Source organism: Ranitomeya variabilis, chromosome 6 (assembly GCF_051348905.1).
Source record: "Ranitomeya variabilis isolate aRanVar5 chromosome 6, aRanVar5.hap1, whole genome shotgun sequence".
Classification (NCBI taxonomy): Eukaryota; Metazoa; Chordata; class Amphibia; order Anura; family Dendrobatidae; genus Ranitomeya; species Ranitomeya variabilis.
Window position 1 is genome coordinate 208,281,542 of NC_135237.1, and position 19,583 is coordinate 208,301,124.

At 44.0% G+C, this 19,583-nt stretch overlaps 1 protein-coding gene across 3 annotated transcripts in view; it reads left to right on the forward strand.

Moving 5' to 3' along the window:
- The window catches only part of UPP1 (uridine phosphorylase 1), a 218,443-nt gene that overhangs the window by 143,822 nt on the left and 55,038 nt on the right, over window positions 1-19,583 (forward strand). For 2 of the 3 annotated variants that reach the window (XR_013216890.1, XM_077269406.1), the window contains exon 9: window positions 3,703-3,880. The exons of the other annotated variant lie outside the window; for it this stretch is intronic. Coding sequence is in view for 1 of the 2 variants with exons in the window: in XM_077269406.1 (XP_077125521.1) it covers window positions 3,703-3,880 (178 nt within the window). In the remaining variant the exon portion in view is untranslated. The remainder of the gene's footprint in view (window positions 1-3,702; window positions 3,881-19,583) is intronic. 3 annotated transcript variants of the gene reach the window in all.

Sequence of the window (19,583 nt, forward strand, 5' to 3'; positions counted from 1 at the left end):
TCTTGTATTTCTGCGCATGTTTTGTTTCGTAATGGCGATTTAAATTATAATCTTTAAACACAGCTATTTGCTCTCCACAAACTAAGCACGCAGCTTTGCCTTTGGTTTCAGTAAATATTTAGAAGTCCACTCCTTGTTAAAAACTCTGCATTCTCCATCAATCTTTCTTTTTTTAGCAGACATATTTAAGGGCTAACAGCTTGGCTAATTCTTTTGATGGGAGTCACGATTCTCTGCAGAAGGAGAAAATGCAGATTTATACAATAATTATTACAAGGTTTCTTTTTTTCAGAAGGGGATGCTCAGCACTAAAAATATTAATAAAGATGATTATTATTATTATTACCCACAGAGGTATAAGTGAGTTTAAACAACTAAACACATTGCGACAATACCAGATAATAATCACATTCATCTTGTTCTGTGCCCTTACTGAGCAGCACTAGCTCATCTCTCCTTGCTACCTACAACACAATGACATATGGACTGCGCTGTACCCCTATATATAATAAGGCCATCTGCATGGGGCATTACAGCTGGCGGGTTCCATGATACATATGATGGGCAATGCCCCATACAGACACTTGCGCCATATACGCCACATTTACGCAGCACAAACAGTATGGCCCCACTATATGGCTGCACAAACAGTATGGCCCCATATACTGCAGCACAAACAGTATGGCCCCACTATATGGCTGCACAAACAGAATGGCCCCATATAATGCAGCACAAACAGTATGGCCCCACTATATGGCTGCACAAACAGAATGGCCCCATATACTGCAGCACAAACAGTATGGCCCTCATATATGGCTGCACAAACAGAATGACCCCATATACTGCAGCACAAACAGTATGGCCCCCATATATGGCTGCACAAACAGTATGGCCCTATATACTGCAGCACAAACAGTATGGCCCCACTATATGGCTGCACAAACAGAATGGCCCTAAATATACTGCAGCTCAAACAGTATGGCCTCCATATATGGCTGCACAAACAGAATGGCCCCATATACTGCAGCACAAACAGTATGGCCCCCATATATGCCTGCACAAACAGAATGGCCCCATATACTGCAGCACAAACAGTATGGCCCCCATATATGGCTGCACAAACAGTATGGCCCCACTATATGGCTGCACAAACAGAATGGCCCCATATACTGCAACACAAACAGTATGGCCCCCATATATGGCTGCACAAACAGTATGGCCCCATATACTGCAGCACAAACAGTATGGCCCCCATATATGGCTGCACAAACAGAATGGCCTCATATACTGCAGCACAAACAGTATGACCCCCATATATGGCTGCACAAACAGTATGGCCCCATATACTGCAGCACAAACAGTATGGCCCCACTATATGGCTGCACAAACATAATGGCCCCATATACTGCAGCACAAACAGTATGGCCCCCATATATGGCTGCACAAACAGAATGGCCCCATATACTGCAGCACAAACAGTATGGCCCCCATATATGGCTGCATAAACAGTATGGCCCCATATACTGCAGCACAAACAGTATGGCCCCACTATATGGCTGCACAAACATAATGGCCCCATATACTGCAGCACAAACAGTATGGCCCCACTATATGGCTGCACAAACATAATGGCCCCATATACTGCAGCACAAACAGTATGGCCCCCATATATGGCTGCACAAACAGAATGGCCCCATATACTGCAGCACAAACAGTATGGCCCCCATATATGGCTGCATAAACAGTATGGCCCCATATACTGCAGCACAAACAGTATGGCCCCACTATATGGCTGCACAAACATAATGGCCCCATATACTGCAGCACAAACAGTATGGCCCCCATATATGGCTGCACAAACAGTATGGCCCCATATACTGCAGCACAAACAGTATGGCCCCACTATATGGCTGCACAAACAGAATGGCCCCATATACTGCAGCACAAACAGTTTGGCCCCCATATATGGCTGCACAAACAGAATGGCCCCATATACTGCAGCACAAACAGTATGGCCCCCATATATGGCTGCACAAACAGTATGGCCCCATATACTGCAGCACAAACAGTTTGGCCCCACTATATGTCTGCACAAACAGTATGGCCCCATATACTGCAGCACAAACAGTATGGCCCCACTATATGGGGCCATAATGTTTGTGCTGCAGTATATGGGGCCATACTGTTTGTGCTGCAGTATATGGGGCCATAATGTTTGTGCTGCAGTATATGGGGCCCATATAGTCCTGCACAAACATTATGGCCCACATATCGTGCTGCACAAATGTTATGGCCCCCATATAGTGGCTGCGCCCGAGGCCCCCTGGATACGCCACCGCTGATACTCACTCGGAAGGACGGACACCACCAGCCAGCAACTTTCTTCACCGCGGTGCAGCACATCCCGTGCGGCGCTGGAGTGACGTACGCACGTGACGTACAGGGTCAATGTGGAGCTCTGCCTCTTGTGACCGGTGGCATAATGCTGCCTCCGGTCACAAGAATGATTGACACAGCCGGGAGCCAATGGCTCCTGATGCTGTGTCAATCACATCCTGACCCTGGAGGACTCCAGCCTGGAGGAATTGTATGCGCTGCAATGCGCAGCGTGTGGGGCCTTCACTCCAGCTGCCAGCCCTCATAAGCATCTGGCGGCTGGCCGAGCGGTGCCGCGGGCGGCTGTCAGAAATGACAGCTAGCTGGTGGGCCGTTAAAAATCATCAGGCGGGCCGGATGTGGCCCGCGGGCCGCATCTTGCCCAGGTCTGCCCAAGAGCCTAATATGCAACATTTCGAGTGCAAGCAGACAAGAAATGTGTGAATTTAGTACTGTGGCCTGCATGGCGTTGGCTGCGTATTTCCGCTTGCTTTCTGAGGACTGGGGTATGAACAACTGATCGCTGCACTGGGACAAGGATGTGGACGTGTGTTACACCCAGTCCGTTTCCTGTACCTTCGCGGGGTCCCCATCGGGACTCCCACTCTGTGTCGGCTCCACGTTGTCCGGACAGGGCCTCTGCTTCCCCTCCCTCCTCTGCTTCCTGGCATGCAGCCAGCAGGTCCTTGGGTTGTGTTCTTAGGTCGCGCACGCGCTCGCTCACGGTCTCTTAAAGAGACAGGGCACATTTTCCAAAAGGTACTTCTGACCAATGGCGTGTTAATGATTACTATTTCTAGCCCCTCCACCATAGGGAGCAACAAGTATCCTTAGTCGCTAACTTCCGGTTCCTGCTAGCATGTGCTTCTGTTTCTGAAGTCTCTGTCAGTGCTCCGCTTACACTGTCTCCACAGACTACCCGTTACCTGACTTTCCTGGACGACCTCCAATCTGCTTACTCCGGTTCTATCTCGTCCCGCCATTCAGTCACCTGAACCTCAGGACAACTTCAGTGCTGCTGGAACCAGCTTCTACCTGTTCCCCCAGTACCCACCGATTAGCTCTACATCACCCGCTAACCCTGCTTGTCCATCTGTCCCGCTGGGTTAGCTACCACGAGTCCGGGGTCTAACTGGAGGTAGCACCCATGTCCCCCAGGTATCCCATTCTGACCCTGTTCGAGGGGTCTTACCATGGGTGTCTGGGGCTCACGTAGTCACGCCCACTTCGGAGCCCCCCGGACTGTGGTCCAGAGGTTCCATGTTTAATTACAATAAAAGCGAATGTGAACTTCACCACCTGTGCCTTCGTTTCCATTCGTTACAGATTGCTCCGGCCATGGAACCCCCTGGATCCCAGACACCTCCGGCTGTGGAGCTATATCAAGAGGTTCACCCATCTGAGGGGTCAACAGGGCAAGATCACAACTTTTCTGCACAACCTGTCTACTCGTATGGATACCCTGGTCTCTTCGACTGCTCCTGTCTCTGCCACTGGCACACAGGTATCTAACTGTACTCCAGGTAAAGGTCCTCACCTAGTGGCTCCCACTCGCTTCTGTGGCGATCCCGTTCAGTGTTGGGGGTTCATTAATCAGTGCACGCTGCATTTTGAACTCTTGGGGCATATGTTTGTTAGGTTTGCTTCTGATCGGGCTAAGGTGGGCTTCATTATGTCTCACCTTGACGGAGAGGCTCTCGCTTGGCTGAATCTGCTGTGGGAGAGAATGGATCCTGTTGTGAATTTGGATTCTGGGCTCCCCCGGTGGCTACTGGTGGAATTGAACTGGTGTCTTCATCTTCTCTGTTCACCTGTTCCCATCAAGATGTGGGAGTCGCTATATAACCTTGCTGCTCTGTTAGTTGCTTGCCGGTCAACAATGTTATCAGAAGCCTTTCTGTGCTTGTTCCTGCTCCTAGACAACTACTAGATAAGTTGGACTCTTGCCCATGTTTGTTTTTGCATTTTTGTTCCAGTTCACAGCTGTAGTTTCGTTACTGTGTCTGGAAAGCTCTTGTGAACAGGAATTGCCACTCTGGTGTTATGAGTTAATGCCAGAGTTTTAAAGTAATTTCTGGATGGTGTTTTGATAGGGTTTTCAGCTGACCATGAAAGTGTCCTTTCTGTCTTCTGCTATGTAGTAAGTGGACCTCAAATTTGCTAAACCTATTTTCATACTACGTTTGTTATTTCATCTTAATTCACCGCCAATACATGTGGGGGGCCTCTGTCTCCTTTCGGGGTATTTCTCTAGAGGTGAGCTAGGACTAATATTTTCCTCTGCTAGCATTATTTAGTCCTCCGGCTGGTGCTGGGCATCTAGAATCAACGTAGGCATGCTACCCGGCCACTGCTAGTTGTGCGTTAGGTTTAGTTCATGGTCAGCTCAGTTCCCATCTTCCAAGAGCTAGTTCCTATATATGCTGATGCTATGTTCTCTTGCCATTGAGATCATGACAGTTTGACCGGCCCACTAAAGGGTTAAAATCCTTGGCTGAGAAAGGAGAGAAATAAGTAGTCTGCTGATATATTTTTTTTTTTTTCTCTCCTTCTAATCTTTGAATGGCTCTGTGTCCACCTGTTTGTAATGGATCTTCAGAGTGTAACTGCAGGTTTGAATAATCTAGCCACGAAGGTACAAAATTTGCAAGATTTTGTTTGTCATGCACCTGTATCTGAGCCGAGAATTCCTTTGCCGGAATTTTTCTCGGGGAATAGATCTGGGTTTCAGAATTTTCGAAATAATTGCAAATTATTTTTGTCCCTGAAATCTCGCTCTGCCGGAGACCCTGCACAGCAGGTCAGGATTGTGATTTCCTTGCTCCGGGGCGAACCTCAAGACTGGGCTTTTTCATTGACACCAGGGGATCCTGCGTTGCTCAATGTGGATGCGTTTTTTCTGGCCTTGGGGTTGCTTTATGACGAACCTCATTTGGAGCTTCAGGCAGAAAAAACTTTGATGTCCCTATCTCAGGGGCAAGATGAAGCGGAAATTTACTGCCAAAGATTCCGTAAATGGTCTGTGCTTACTCAGTGGAATGAGTGCGCCCTGGCGGCGACTTTCAGAGAGGGTCTCTCTGATGCCATTAAGGATGTTATGGTGGGGTTCCCTGTGCCTGCGGGTCTGAATGAGTCCATGACAATGGCTATTCAGATCGATAGGCGTTTGCGGGAGCGCAAACCAGTGCACCATCTGGCGGTGTCCACTGAGAAGTCGCCAGAGAGTATGCAGTGTGATAGAATTCTGTCCCGAAGCGAGTGGCAGAATTTTAGACGGAAAAATGGGTTGTGTTTCTATTGTGGTGATTCTACTCATGTTATATCAGCATGCTCTAAGCGCACTAAAAAGCTTGGTAAATCTGTTTCCATTTGCACCTTACCGTCTAAGTTTATTCTATCTGTGACCCTGATTTGCTCTTTGTCATCTATTACCACGGACGCCTATGTCGACTCTGGCGCCGCTTTGAGTCTTATGGATTGGTCCTTTGCCAAACGCTGTGGGTATGATTTAGAGCCTTTGGAGACTCCTATTCCTCTGAAGGGGATTGACTCCACCCCATTGGCTAATAATAAACCACAATACTGGACACAAGTAACTATGCGTATTAATCCGGATCACCAGGAGATTATTCGCTTTCTGGTGCTGTATAATCTACATGATGATTTGGTGCTAGGATTGCCTTGGCTGCAATCTCACAACCCAGTCCTCGACTGGAGAGCTATGTCTGTGTTGAACTGGGGATGTAAGGGGGCTCATGGGGATGTACCTGTGGTTTCCATTTCATCATCTATTCCCTCTGAAATTCCTGAGTTCCTGTCTGACTATCGTGACGTCTTTGAAGAATCCAAGCTTGGTTCGTTACCTCCGCACCGAGAGTGCGATTGTGCCATAGATTTAATCCCGGGTAGTAAATACCCAAAGGGTCGTTTATTTAATCTGTCTGTGCCTGAACATGCTGCTATGCGAGAATATATAAAGGAGTCCTTGGAAAAGGGACATATTCGTCCATCGTCATCTCCCTTAGGAGCCGGTTTTTTCTTTGTGTCAAAAAAAGACGGCTCTTTGAGACCATGTATTGATTATCGGCTTTTGAATAAAATCACTGTTAAATATCAATACCCATTGCCGTTGCTGACTGATTTGTTTGCTCGCATAAAGGGGGCCAAGTGGTTCTCTAAGATTGACCTTCGTGGGGCGTATAATTTGGTGCGAATCAGGCAGGGGGATGAGTGGAAAACCGCATTTAATACGCCCGAGGGCCACTTTGAGTATTTAGTGATGCCTTTTGGTCTTTCAAATGCTCCGTCAGTTTTCCAGTCCTTTATGCATGATATTTTTCGTGATTATTTGGATAAATTTATGATTGTGTATCTGGATGATATTCTGATTTTTTCGGATGACTGGGACTCTCATGTCCAGCAAGTCAGGAGGGTTTTTCAGGTTTTGCGGTCTAATTCTTTGTGTGTGAAGGGTTCTAAGTGTGTTTTTGGGGTACAGAGGATTTCTTTTTTGGGATATATTTTTTCCCCCTCTTCCATTGAAATGGATCCTGTCAAGGTTCAAGCTATTTGTGATTGGACGCAGCCCTCTTCTCTTAAGAGTCTTCAGAAATTTTTGGGCTTTGCTAACTTTTATCGTCGATTTATTGCTGGTTTTTCGGATATTGCTAAGCCATTGACCGATTTGACTAAGAAGGGTGCTGATGTTGCTGATTGGTCCCCTGATGCTGTGGAGGCCTTTCGGGAGCTTAAGCGCCGTTTTTCCTCAGCCCCTGTGTTGCGTCAGCCTGATGTTGCTCTACCTTTTCAGGTTGAGGTCGACGCTTCTGAGATCGGAGCTGGGGCAGTGTTGTCGCAGAAAAGTTCTGACTGCTCCGTGATGAGGCCTTGTGCCTTCTTTTCCCGTAAATTTTCGCCCGCTGAGCGGAATTATGATGTTGGGAATCGGGAGCTTTTGGCCATGAAGTGGGCTTTTGAGGAGTGGCGCCATTGGCTTGAGGGGGCCAGACATCAGGTGGTGGTATTGACTGACCACAAAAATTTGATTTATCTTGAGACCGCCAGGCGCCTGAATCCTAGACAGGCGCGCTGGTCATTATTTTTCTCTCGGTTTAATTTTGTGGTGTCATACCTACCGGGTTCTAAGAATGTTAAGGCGGATGCCCTTTCTAGGAGTTTTGAGCCTGACTCGCCTGGTAACTCTGAGCCCACAGGTATCCTTAAGGATGGAGTGGTATTGTCAGCCGTTTCTCCAGACCTGCGGCGGGCCTTGCAGGAGTTTCAGGCGGATAGACCTGATCGTTGCCCACCTGATAAACTGTTTGTTCCTGATGATTGGACCAGTAGAGTCATCTCTGAGGTTCATTCTTCTGTGTTGGCAGGTCATCCTGGCATTTTTGGTACCAGGGATTTGGTGGCAAGGTCCTTCTGGTGGCCTTCCCTGTCACGAGATGTGCGAGGCTTTGTGCAGTCTTGTGACGTTTGTGCTCGGGCCAAGCCCTGTTGTTCTCGGGCTAGTGGATTATTGTTGCCCTTGCCTATTCCTAAGAGGCCTTGGACGCACATCTCGATGGATTTTATTTCAGATCTGCCTGTTTCTCAGAAGATGTCTGTCATCTGGGTGGTGTGTGACCGTTTCTCTAAGATGGTCCATTTGGTTCCTCTGCCCAAGTTGCCTTCTTCTTCCGAGTTGGTTCCTCTGTTTTTTCAAAATGTTGTTCGTTTGCATGGTATTCCTGAGAATATCGTTTCTGACAGAGGGACCCAATTCGTGTCTAGATTTTGGCGGGCATTCTGTGCTAGGATGGGCATAGATTTATCTTTTTCGTCCGCTTTCCATCCTCAGACGAATGGCCAGACCGAGCGGATTAATCAGACCCTGGAGACATATCTGAGGTGTTTTGTGTCTGCTGACCAGGATGATTGGGTTGCTTTTTTGCCATTGGCGGAGTTCGCTCTCAATAATCGGGCCAGCTCTGCCACTTTGGTGTCCCCGTTTTTCTGTAATTCGGGGTTTCATCCTCGATTTTCCTCTGGTCAGGTGGAATCTTCGGATTGTCCTGGAGTGGATGCTGTGGTGGAGAGATTGCATCGGATCTGGGGGCAGGTGGTGGACAATTTGAGGTTGTCCCAGGAGAAGACTCAGCTTTTTGCCAACCGCCACCGTCGTGTTGGTCCTCGGCTTTGTGTTGGGGATTTGGTGTGGTTGTCTTCTCGTTTTGTCCCTATGAGGGTCTCTTCTCCTAAGTTTAAGCCTCGGTTCATCGGCCCGTATAAGATATTGGAGATTCTTAACCCTGTTTCCTTCCGTTTGGACCTCCCTGCATCCTTTTCTATTCATAACGTTTTTCATCGGTCATTATTGCGCAGGTATGAGGTACCGGTTGTGCCTTCCGTTGAGCCTCCTGCTCCGGTGTTGGTTGAGGGTGAGTTGGAGTACGTTGTGGAGAAAATCTTAGACTCTCGTGTTTCCAGACGGAGACTCCAGTATCTGGTCAAGTGGAAGGGATACGGCCAGGAGGATAATTCTTGGGTGAATGCATCTGATGTTCATGCCTCTGATCTGGTTCGTGCCTTTCATAGGGCCCATCCTGATCGCCCTGGTGGTTCTGGTGAGGGTTCGGTGCCCCCTCCTTGAGGGGGGGGTACTGTTGTGAATTTGGATTCTGGGCTCCCCCGGTGGCTACTGGTGGAATTGAACTGGTGTCTTCATCTTCTCTGTTCACCTGTTCCCATCAAGATGTGGGAGTCGCTATATAACCTTGCTGCTCTGTTAGTTGCTTGCCGGTCAACAATGTTATCAGAAGCCTTTCTGTGCTTGTTCCTGCTCCTAGACAACTACTTGATAAGTTGGACTCTTGTCCATGTTTGTTTTTGCATTTTTGTTCCAGTTCACAGCTGTAGTTTCGTTACTGTGTCTGGAAAGCTCTTGTGAACAGGAATTGCCACTCTGGTGTTATGAGTTAATGCCAGAGTTTTAAAGTAATTTCTGGATGGTGTTTTGATAGGGTTTTCAGCTGACCATGAAAGTGTCCTTTCTGTCTTCTGCTATGTAGTAAGTGGACCTCAAATTTGCTAAACCTATTTTCATACTACGTTTGTCATTTCATCTTAATTCACCGCCAATACATGTGGGGGGCCTCTGTCTCCTTTCGGGGTATTTCTCTAGAGGTGAGCTAGGACTAATATTTTCCTCTGCTAGCATTATTTAGTCCTCCGGCTGGTGCTGGGCATCTAGAATCAACGTAGGCATGCTACCCGGCCACTGCTAGTTGTGCGTTAGGTTTAGTTCATGGTCAGCTCAGTTCCCATCTTCCAAGAGCTAGTTCCTATATATGCTGATGCTATGTTCTCTTGCCATTGAGATCATGACAGGATCCTCTGATTACTTATCTTCAGTCTTTTCTAGAGGCATTCCGCAGGATCTTTGATGAACCTGGATGTGCCATGTCGACTGCTCTGGCTCTTCAACTATGTCAGGAGGCTCGTACTGTGGCCCTGTTAAATATTAATTATTAATTGAATTATTCTTATTCTCAATTCTGTACTGAGCAAATTGCTTCTTGCTGACATTACAAAAAGCTATTTCTGTATATGTAGCTCAGAGTGTAAGTTAACACCATATAGAGAGAACACGTGATCTGTGGCACATATAAATAGCGTCTCTTAGGAGGGTGTGGGTCTTGTCACGTGCGGGCTGTCACCTCCTGCCTTCACCATTATTCTCCATGGACGTCGGACCAGTCACAGAAGAAAGGAACAGCTGATAGGGATCTCCTAGGTCATCTGGTCCAACCCCTTGCTCGAAGCAGGATTCACTAAATCATCCCAGAAAGATGTCTGTCCAGCCTCTGTTTGAAAACTTCCATGGAAGGAGAACTCACCAGCTCTCATCGCAGCTTGTTCCACTTATTGATCACCCTGTCAAAAAGCTTTTTTCTAATATCTAAACTGTGTCTCCTCTCCATCCCATGTGTCAAGCATGGTACTTGTGTGAGCTTGTCAAGTTTCACAGATGTCACAATGTTACAGCCATTATCATACATGACCATACCTGGTTGGAGGTTCAGCGACAAAAGCCACAGATGTGTTATTTCTTTAAGTAACTCTGCCACAGTATGCAGTTTGTCTCCTAAACAAATTAGCTTGAGCAGAGCCTATTGCCACTTTACTGAGGCTGTGCAGCAGACCTTCCAGCTTATGTGCATGGTTCTTGAAGGCGTTGGACTGGTATCTGAAAACGATCCACGACCGCCTGCTGAATGAGATTCTCAGCAGCTCCAGTATCCAGGTGACAGAGTTCTGAAAATGTTACCTTGTCAAAGACCACAGAGACTGTTATTTGCAGTGGTAGAGAGAGATGATCCTTACCTAGGGCTGCCTTCTACAGACCCTAGGCACTGGAGTTTCTCGACTTCCTTGGACAGGAGCGGATAAGATGCTCGGAACTGCCACAGTAGAAACAGCTTCCCTGCTGGTGACGTGCCTCCTGGCAGCGGTTACCAAAGCTTACTCTATCTACTTCCATAGCTATAGGTGAGGGGAACTAAGTCAAGGAGGCCGCTGGTTTAGGAGTACTAGCAACCGGGTGGTAGGACCCCTTTTCACATTTGATCTCCTTGGATTGTTCTTGAAACCGTAGGTCTATCCAGACTGCCAGGGAAATCAAGTCATCCAGAGTTGTAGGCATGTCCTGTCCCTCCAGTTCATCCTTAATTCTTCCTGACAGACCTTCCCAGAAGGTGGCCACCAAGGCTTCATTGTTCCAGGATAATTCAGATGAAAGGGTACGGAACTGCACTGCATACTGGGCCTGTTAAGTATGCTTATTTTGCACATTTATTTAATCTAGACTATTCACCAGGTGCGTTACTCTTAAAGAAAAAATGTCATGATATTCTCATAAAAAATTTAGTGGTTTATTGGATTGTCCACAGAAAAACCACATTGCAGCAAAACATAAAAATAGATGAAATAATTCGGAACAGATTGTCCATTTGTAAATATCAGCGCTTGTTCCTCTTCGTTTCTGAGATGGAAGTCATATTTCTTTAATGGAGTAGAATCATGTCTGTCAGCTGTTCCTTTTCTCTGTGACTTGTCCGACGTCCATGGAGAATAATGGTGAAGGCAGGAGGTGACAGCCCCCACGTGACAAGACCCACACACTCCTAAGAGACGCTATTTATATGTGCCACAGATCACGTGTTCTCTCTATATGGTGTTAACTTACACTCTGAGCTACATATACAGAAATAGCTTTTTGTATTGTCAGCAAGAAGCTATATGCTCCGTACAGAATTGAGAATAAGAATAATTCAATGAATAATTAATATTTAACAATTCCCCCTTTTGAGGGTGACAGACATTGATTGGAACCCTCAAAGTAAACATATTAATAAGATCTTCTTTCTTTTCTTCTTCTTTGGCAAAATAATGTAATGTTAATAATAATAATAATAATAATAATAATAATATTGTTAATCGTTCTCAATAACATAATGATATGTAAATTCATGTTATGGTAAGCCGTGACTAATATTCATACAAAATATATATTTATACTTCCCTATACATAATTGAAGCATCTCAGGTCCGATCATCATCTGCTGTCATCTGGTCTTCATCTTGATGTCTTCTTCTTGGTTCTTTTAAAACAACCTTTATTATAATTCTTTTGAAATAGATGATAGCATGTAGATTTTGTAGAGACTGTGTCATGTGTCAATCAAAGTCCATAAATTCAAATGTTGATAAGAAAACAAAGTTCATAGATGAAATGTAGCTTTAATATCTGTGCAGAGTCACCTTTAAAGACGTGGACTTACATTGGCTCGCCTTGGATCTGGAATCCTTCCATATCATCCGCATTGGTCTTGGAACAGATGTGACATCTTTGGTCAGCACAGCAAGGGTTACATTGACTCTACCCTGCTAATCATAGCACCATAACCAGTCTTTAATGCACAGGACACATGTCAGGGTTGTAGCGTCCTGACAATTACCTGATTGTTCACCAGCTTTCATGGAAGTCTTTTAGGTGATAGGAAACCACTGGAACGTGATAAAACATAATAACACAGTTCATCTTAGCATCATAGGATCATCGTCCTCTCCAATTGTGATTATCAGTTTAGATACTGTACTCAGTTGTCAGTGATGGATGCTGTATTTGTGAGTGGTTACATGAATTGTATGTGACGCAGTCTATTATTACTCAGAAATCATAGCATTGTTACCTTGTGGAACTTCTGGATAGCGGCTTTTTCTTCTTGCAACTTTTAAGAATCAATTGAATTTAGAAATATGAAAAGTCTTTATTAACGTAACTTCAGTTTCTTGATTGAAGTCTTCATTCCCTATTCTATATCAAATCTGGTAATTTACCTCACTTATAATATCACAGCATAGCATAGCAATCAATAATATCCATATAATTATTAGAATATTAATATGGAATTCATATTTGGAAAAATAAAATAATAATAAATGAAAATACATTATTAACCATATTCTTTATGTGATAGGACATTTTTATGTCATAGGTGTAATTTATTTTTTAACCCATAGATGTCAGTGTGTCTTATTATGTAACAAGTATTTCCATCTTTATTACTAAAACTTTATTAATAAACTATATTTATGAGACCAATAATATGGAAGAATGTATAGCCATGAACCAAAATGAGAATATATATGAATGAGTGAAAGAAGTGTTGTATTTAACTCAGAAGTGAAACATTTTTCTTATAATGAAACCATATGATCACTATATTTAATAAAGCAATATTCTTGTACTAGACATTACTTTATTAAATATTCATGTTTTCTTGAGATAAAAAAATAAAAATTAGGAATAAAAATGAAGAAAAAAATGAAAAATAAAAATGAGAATAAAAATAAGGCCTTTATATGTTAATGATAAATGCTGAGGTTATGTCTCAGTATCACATTTCCTTAATATTTTCATAATTTAAATGTTTACATACTTGTCATAACCTTGTACCAAAATATTGAAATTATGTAACTTTGCATAGAATACCCTTCATTTGAGTAAAAAATGACTTTTATAATACTTAATGTTATTATACCCAATAGTACCTTATTAATATTTCTTCTTTATTAAAATGTGTGAAGAGGTATTGATGAAATGTGATGATGTAATCTGGATCAAAAACACATTTCCCCGTTATTACCAAAAATTATTATTTTATGAAAAAATTAATGTGTAAAAAACAAAATTAAAAATAATCATTTTTATAACTGTCATATCAGCTTGTGCCATATATTTGTTTGAAGATGTGTACCCATCTATGTAAAAAAAACATTGAATACCATAAAATTATCATTTGGAAAAATGTTCTAAACGTAGATTTTCTTGATAAACCATATTGATGTGTGATAGTACTTATTCACATTCCACATTATATTCACTATTACGTTAACTTCACTCTTAGCAGCTGCTCATACGCTCATCTGTCATTTGTCACTCAGACTGTGACACACATAGAAGTTGAAACTACATATTTCACATACAAAGAATAAGAATACATGTATATTAACCCAAAATATTGTATCCTAATTATCAATGCGCATTGTAAACTATTACATTTAATATTTTAATATTTCTTTGAATATTCCCCAAATACACATTACCTAACACTATGTCAAACATTCTATAGATAGAAGAATTTATCCATCAGAAACTTGAGCATTTGTTCTACAGCTATATTTGGTACAGGGCCTGCAACTGAATCCATTTGACTTGTAAAGGCTGAGGAGCTTCTAAAGCTTCTTCTTACAGCTCTAAATTGAAACAGGGGTGTGACATGTAATGCCATGCAGTGTGGAAAAAATATATATATATAATAACCATGCACAGAAAAAACAAGTTTTAGATTGTTACAGAAAGAAAATTTACAGTACACAAATTTTAGATTGTTAGTTATGTCTTTTTTTCTCTTAAATGTTAAATATATAAAATCATGCAGTTATTATAACTTACTGTGTAAATAAAGACATAAATCCATGCAAGAGGTTTTTTGTTCAATTCCTGCTTTGAAATGAAAACTCTAAGGTAAATTAAAAGATAAAGGTTAATTTCATATTTATTTAAAAACAAAATAATTTAAATATCTTATACATATGTATATATTTAATATATATATATTTAATATATATATGTATATATTTAATAAATGTATTTAAAGAAGTTGTCCACTACTATAACCTTTTTTTTTTTTTTTCATAAATCTTGCTATTATGTGCCACTGAAAACATCTACTGTGTTTATTTTAGCAATATTACCTTTTATCATGCTGTAGCAGCCCACTTTAGTGCTGGATTCAGCTCTCATGGGGTTAATCGACAACTTCCTTTCTCCTGAGTTATTGTGCTCTAATACTACAAGTTCCATGATGCATTGCACTGTCCTCTAAGCCTGAACTCCAAAACACACCCCAACCCCTCCCTCCTCTAGCTTCAAAAAGATTTGTGATGTCATTTCTGTCCAACCTCCTCTTTTACATTTGTCCAACCCACACTCCATTACACACAGATAGAGGGAAAGACAGACAGACAGATAGATAGATAGATAGATAAATATGGGATAGATAGACAGACAGATAGATAGATAGATACATACAGATATATCTATGTCTATTTCCATATGTCCATATCCATGTTTCTAAACCCCTTCACCCCTGCAGCTTTTTTGTTTTCGTTTATCGCTCCCCTTCTATCCAGAGCCATAATTTTTCCGTCAATATGGCCATGTGAGGGCTTGTCTTTTGCAGGACAAGTTCTACTTTTGAACGACATCATTGGTTTTACCTTGTCGTGTAGCAGAAAATGTGAAAAAAATTCAAAGTGCAATGAAATGGCAAAAAAGTGCAATCCCACGCTTGTTTTTTGCTTGGCTTTTTTGCTCAGTTCCCTAAATGCTAAGGCTGTGTGCACACATTGTGGATTTGATTGCAGATCCGCAGCGTTTTTTGCCGCACTGAATTGCATCAAATCCGCAGTGTAGTGTACAACCAATGTGAGTCTATGGGAGCCGCAGACTTGTTGAGCACATGCTGCGGAAAAGGCCGCACCGAAACGCAGCTTTTTTTTCTCGCAGCATGTCACTTCTTTTGTGCGGAACTGCAGCGTTTCTGCACCTTTAGGCTATGTGCACACTCTGCGGCGTGCTCTGCGGGTTCTCCCGCAGCGGAATTGATAAATCTGCAGGGCAAAACCGCTGCGGTTATCCCTGCAGATTTATTGCGGTTTGTTCCGCGGTTTCCGCTGCGGGATTACTCCTGTACTATTGATGCTGCATATGCAGCATCAATAGTAATGTAAAAAATAATAAAAATTGGCCATACTCACCCTCTGACGTCGCGATCTCCTCGGCGCTGCACCCGGCGGTCCAGTTCCAAAGATGCTGTGCCGAGAAGGACCTTCGTGATGTCACGGTCATGTGACCCAGGCGTCATCACGGTCATGTGACCGCGACGTCACCACAGGTCCTGCTCGCACACCAACCCTGATACCGGACGGCCGCGTGCAGCGCTGAGAGGTGAGTATAGCATCATTTTTTATTTTAATTCTTTTTTTTTTTACACTATTTATGCTTCCCAGGGCCTGTAGGAGAGTCTCCTCTCCTCCACCCCGGGTAGCAACCGCACATGATCTGCTTACTTCCCGAATCATGGGCACAGCCCCATGCGGGAAGTGTTCAATGCATTCCTATGGGTGCAGAATCGCTGCGATTCTGCACAAAGAAGTGACATGCTGCGGGTTTTAAACCGCTGCGTTTCTGCGCGGTTTTTCCCACAGCTTGTGCACAGCGGTTTGCGGTTTCCATAGGGTTTATATGTTAATGTAAACGCAATGGAAACTGCTGCGGACCCGCAGCATCAAAATCGCCGCGGATCCGCGGTAAAAACCGCTATGTGTGAACATGGCCTTAGACTTTCATTGAGTCGGGCACATCCGCCGCAAAACCGCAGATGTAAAAAAGATCTGCAGTTTTGCTGCGGATGTGGGTCCGAGAAACGCAGCAGCTCGGGAGGATGGAAGTGTGTGGGCGGTGACGGTGTGCGTCTATGTGTGGGCGGGCGGGGTCTGCGGGCTGTTCGGATGTGTGCTGCGCTGTGCGGGACTGTTCAGGTGTGTGCGGGGTCTGTGGGCTGTTCGTGTGTGTGCGGGGCTGTGGGGGGGGGGTCTTTTGGGGTGTGTGTGCAGGCATCATCCGATGGAACTACAAGTACGCAGCATACAATCTGCAGCTCATTCGGATGTAATCCGGACAGTGGACACACACCCTACGCTATCCATACATCTATCAATAGATATCTATCCAGACACATCTATAGATAGATATAGGAATAGATAGATGTATGCATCTATAGATCTATCTATATGTAGATCTGTCTATCCATTTCATCTATCATCTATCTGTCTATCTGTGTGTTTAAAGGAGTGTGGGTTGGACAAATGTAAAAGAGGAGGTTGGACAATAATGACATCACAAATCTTTTTTTTTGTTCAATAATACATCTTTATTTACCTTTCAAAAACGCACCAAAACGCCTAAAAACCGTGCAAAAACCGCACCAAAACCACACTAAGAACTGCATCAAAACCGCACCAAGAACTGCATCAAAACCGCACCAAAAACTGCATCAATACCGCACCAAAACTGCAAACTGCACCAAAACTGCAAAACTGCACCAGGTTTTGATGCAGTTTTTGGTGCAGTTTTGATGCAGTTTTTGGTGCAGTTTTGATGCAGTTTTTGGTGCGGTTTATGCGCGGTTTTAATGCCGTTTTTGGAAATAAGTAAATAAACGGAAAATGTGCATGATTTGAATGGAAACATGCATGAAAAAAAGGATTCCAAGGCCGTATTCATCATTTCACAGCTCAATTTCATAGGTTTTTTTGCCGGATCCGTCGCTGTGCGTTTTTTCGCCGGACAGAAAAAACGTTCCTCTGTATGTGTTTTCCATCCGGCGGAAACAGCTTTTTTGACGGATCCGGGAAAAATCGGATGAAACATGTGGCCATCAGGCGCAATCCGGTGCAAATACAACTCTATGAGAAAAAAACGGATCCGGCGGAAAAAAATGGATCCGTTTTTTTCAAAACTTGCCGGATTGTGCCTCACGGCAAAAACCTGATGTGTGAACGCAGCCAAATATATGGATAGACATATCTATAGAAACATAGATGTATCTATAAATATATCTATAGATAGATATATCCATAGATATATAATAGAAAGGCCGATGTTTCTAAGGCCTCTTTCACACTAGCGCCGTACACTGCACATCGCAATGCGTCGTTGTGGAGAAAAACGCATCCTGCAAAGTTGTCTGCAGGATGCGTTTTTTCTCCATAGACTTTTATTAGCGACACAGCGCGACAGCCCCTTACCGATGCTAGTGTGAAAGCAGCCTAAGGCTACTTTCACACTTGCGTTTTTAGCAATCCGTCTTTTTGGGAAAAAAACGGATCCTGCAAATGTGCTCGCAGGATGCGTTTTTTACCCATAGACTTGTATTAGTGAGGGATCGCGATGGATTGCCACACGTCGCGTCAGTCGTGCAACGGATGCGTCGTGTTTTGGCGGACCGTTGGCACGTCCCTTGCGTCTGCCATTTTCTACCGCGCATGTGCGGCCAAAACTCCGCCCCCTCCTCCCCGGACTTCAGAATGGGTAGCTGATGTGTTGAAAAACTGCATCCACTGCCCACGACGTGCACAAATTTCACAACGTGCGTCAGTACGTAGGCCCGACGCATAGCGATGAACCCATACCGACGCAAGTGTGAAACGCCTTAATGAGCGTTTAATTTAATAAAGAAACAGAAAAAAACGGCGTGGGCTCCCGCGCAATTTTCTGCGCCAGAGGGGGAAAGCCGACGGCCGGGGGCCAATATTTGTAGCCTGCTATGAATATCAGCCCGCAGCTGTCTGCGTAGCCTTTACTGGCTATTAAAATAGGGGGACCCCCCAAAAAAATAACGTGGGGTCCCCCTATATTTTATAGCCAGAAAGGCTACGCAGACAGCTGCGGGCTGATATTCATAGCCTAGAGAGGGGCCATGGATATTGGTCCCCCCCCGGCTACAAATACCAGTCCGCAGCCGCCCCGGAAATGGCGCGTCTGTAAGATGTACATGTAAGATGTAAGATGCGCCAATTCCGGCACTGAGGCTGGTTTCACACTTGCGTTTTTGGACGCTGCGTTTTAGCGCTAAGAAACGCATGCGTTTTTTTCCTATACTTAACATTAAAAACGCATGCGTTTTGACGCGTTTTCGGCAACGCATGCGTTTTTGAACGCGCGCGTTCATTTGCAGAAATGCAACCTGTAGTAATTTTTAGCGGCGTTTTTTTGCTGCAAAAAAACGCATGCGTTTATTTGCAGCAAAAAAATGCATTGCTGTCGCATGCGTTTTTATGCACATGCGTTTGCGTTAAAAACGCATGCATTTTTATAGAAAAAAACTGAAAAAACACTGAAAAACCACCCACCACCATCAGGGTGATAAAGGAATCCAAACCCTAACCCTACCCCTAACCGTTTAATGAACATTTTCTGACATAGTGCCACGATATTTCAGTGCCACGTATATAAGCGCCACGTATGTAAGTGCCACGTGCCACGTATATAAGTGCCACATATGTATGTGCCACGTATGTATGTGCCACGTATGTAAGTGCCACGTATGTAAGTGCCACGTATTTAAGTGCCACGTATTTAAGTGCCACGTATTTAAGTGCCACGTGACATGTATTTCAGTGCCACGGATTTCAGTGCCACGGATTTAAGTGCCACCTATGTAAGTGCCACGTATGTAAGTGCCACGTATTTAAGTGCCACGTATTTAAGTGCCACGTATTTAAGTGCCACGTGACATGTATTTCAGTGCCACGGATTTCAGTGCCACGGATTTAAGTGCCACCTATGTAAGTGCCACGTATTTCAGTGCCACGTATTTAAGTGCCACATATTTCAGTGCCACGGATTTAAGTGCCACGTATGGAAGTGCCACATGCCACGTATTTCAGTGCCACGTATTTAAGTGCCACGTATGTAAGTGCCACGTGCCACGTATTTCAGTGCCACGTATTTCTGTCACGTTTGGGGCCTAACTCTACCCCTAACCCTAGCTATTTCTATTTATAGTGGGTTTTCTTGTGGATTTTGATGA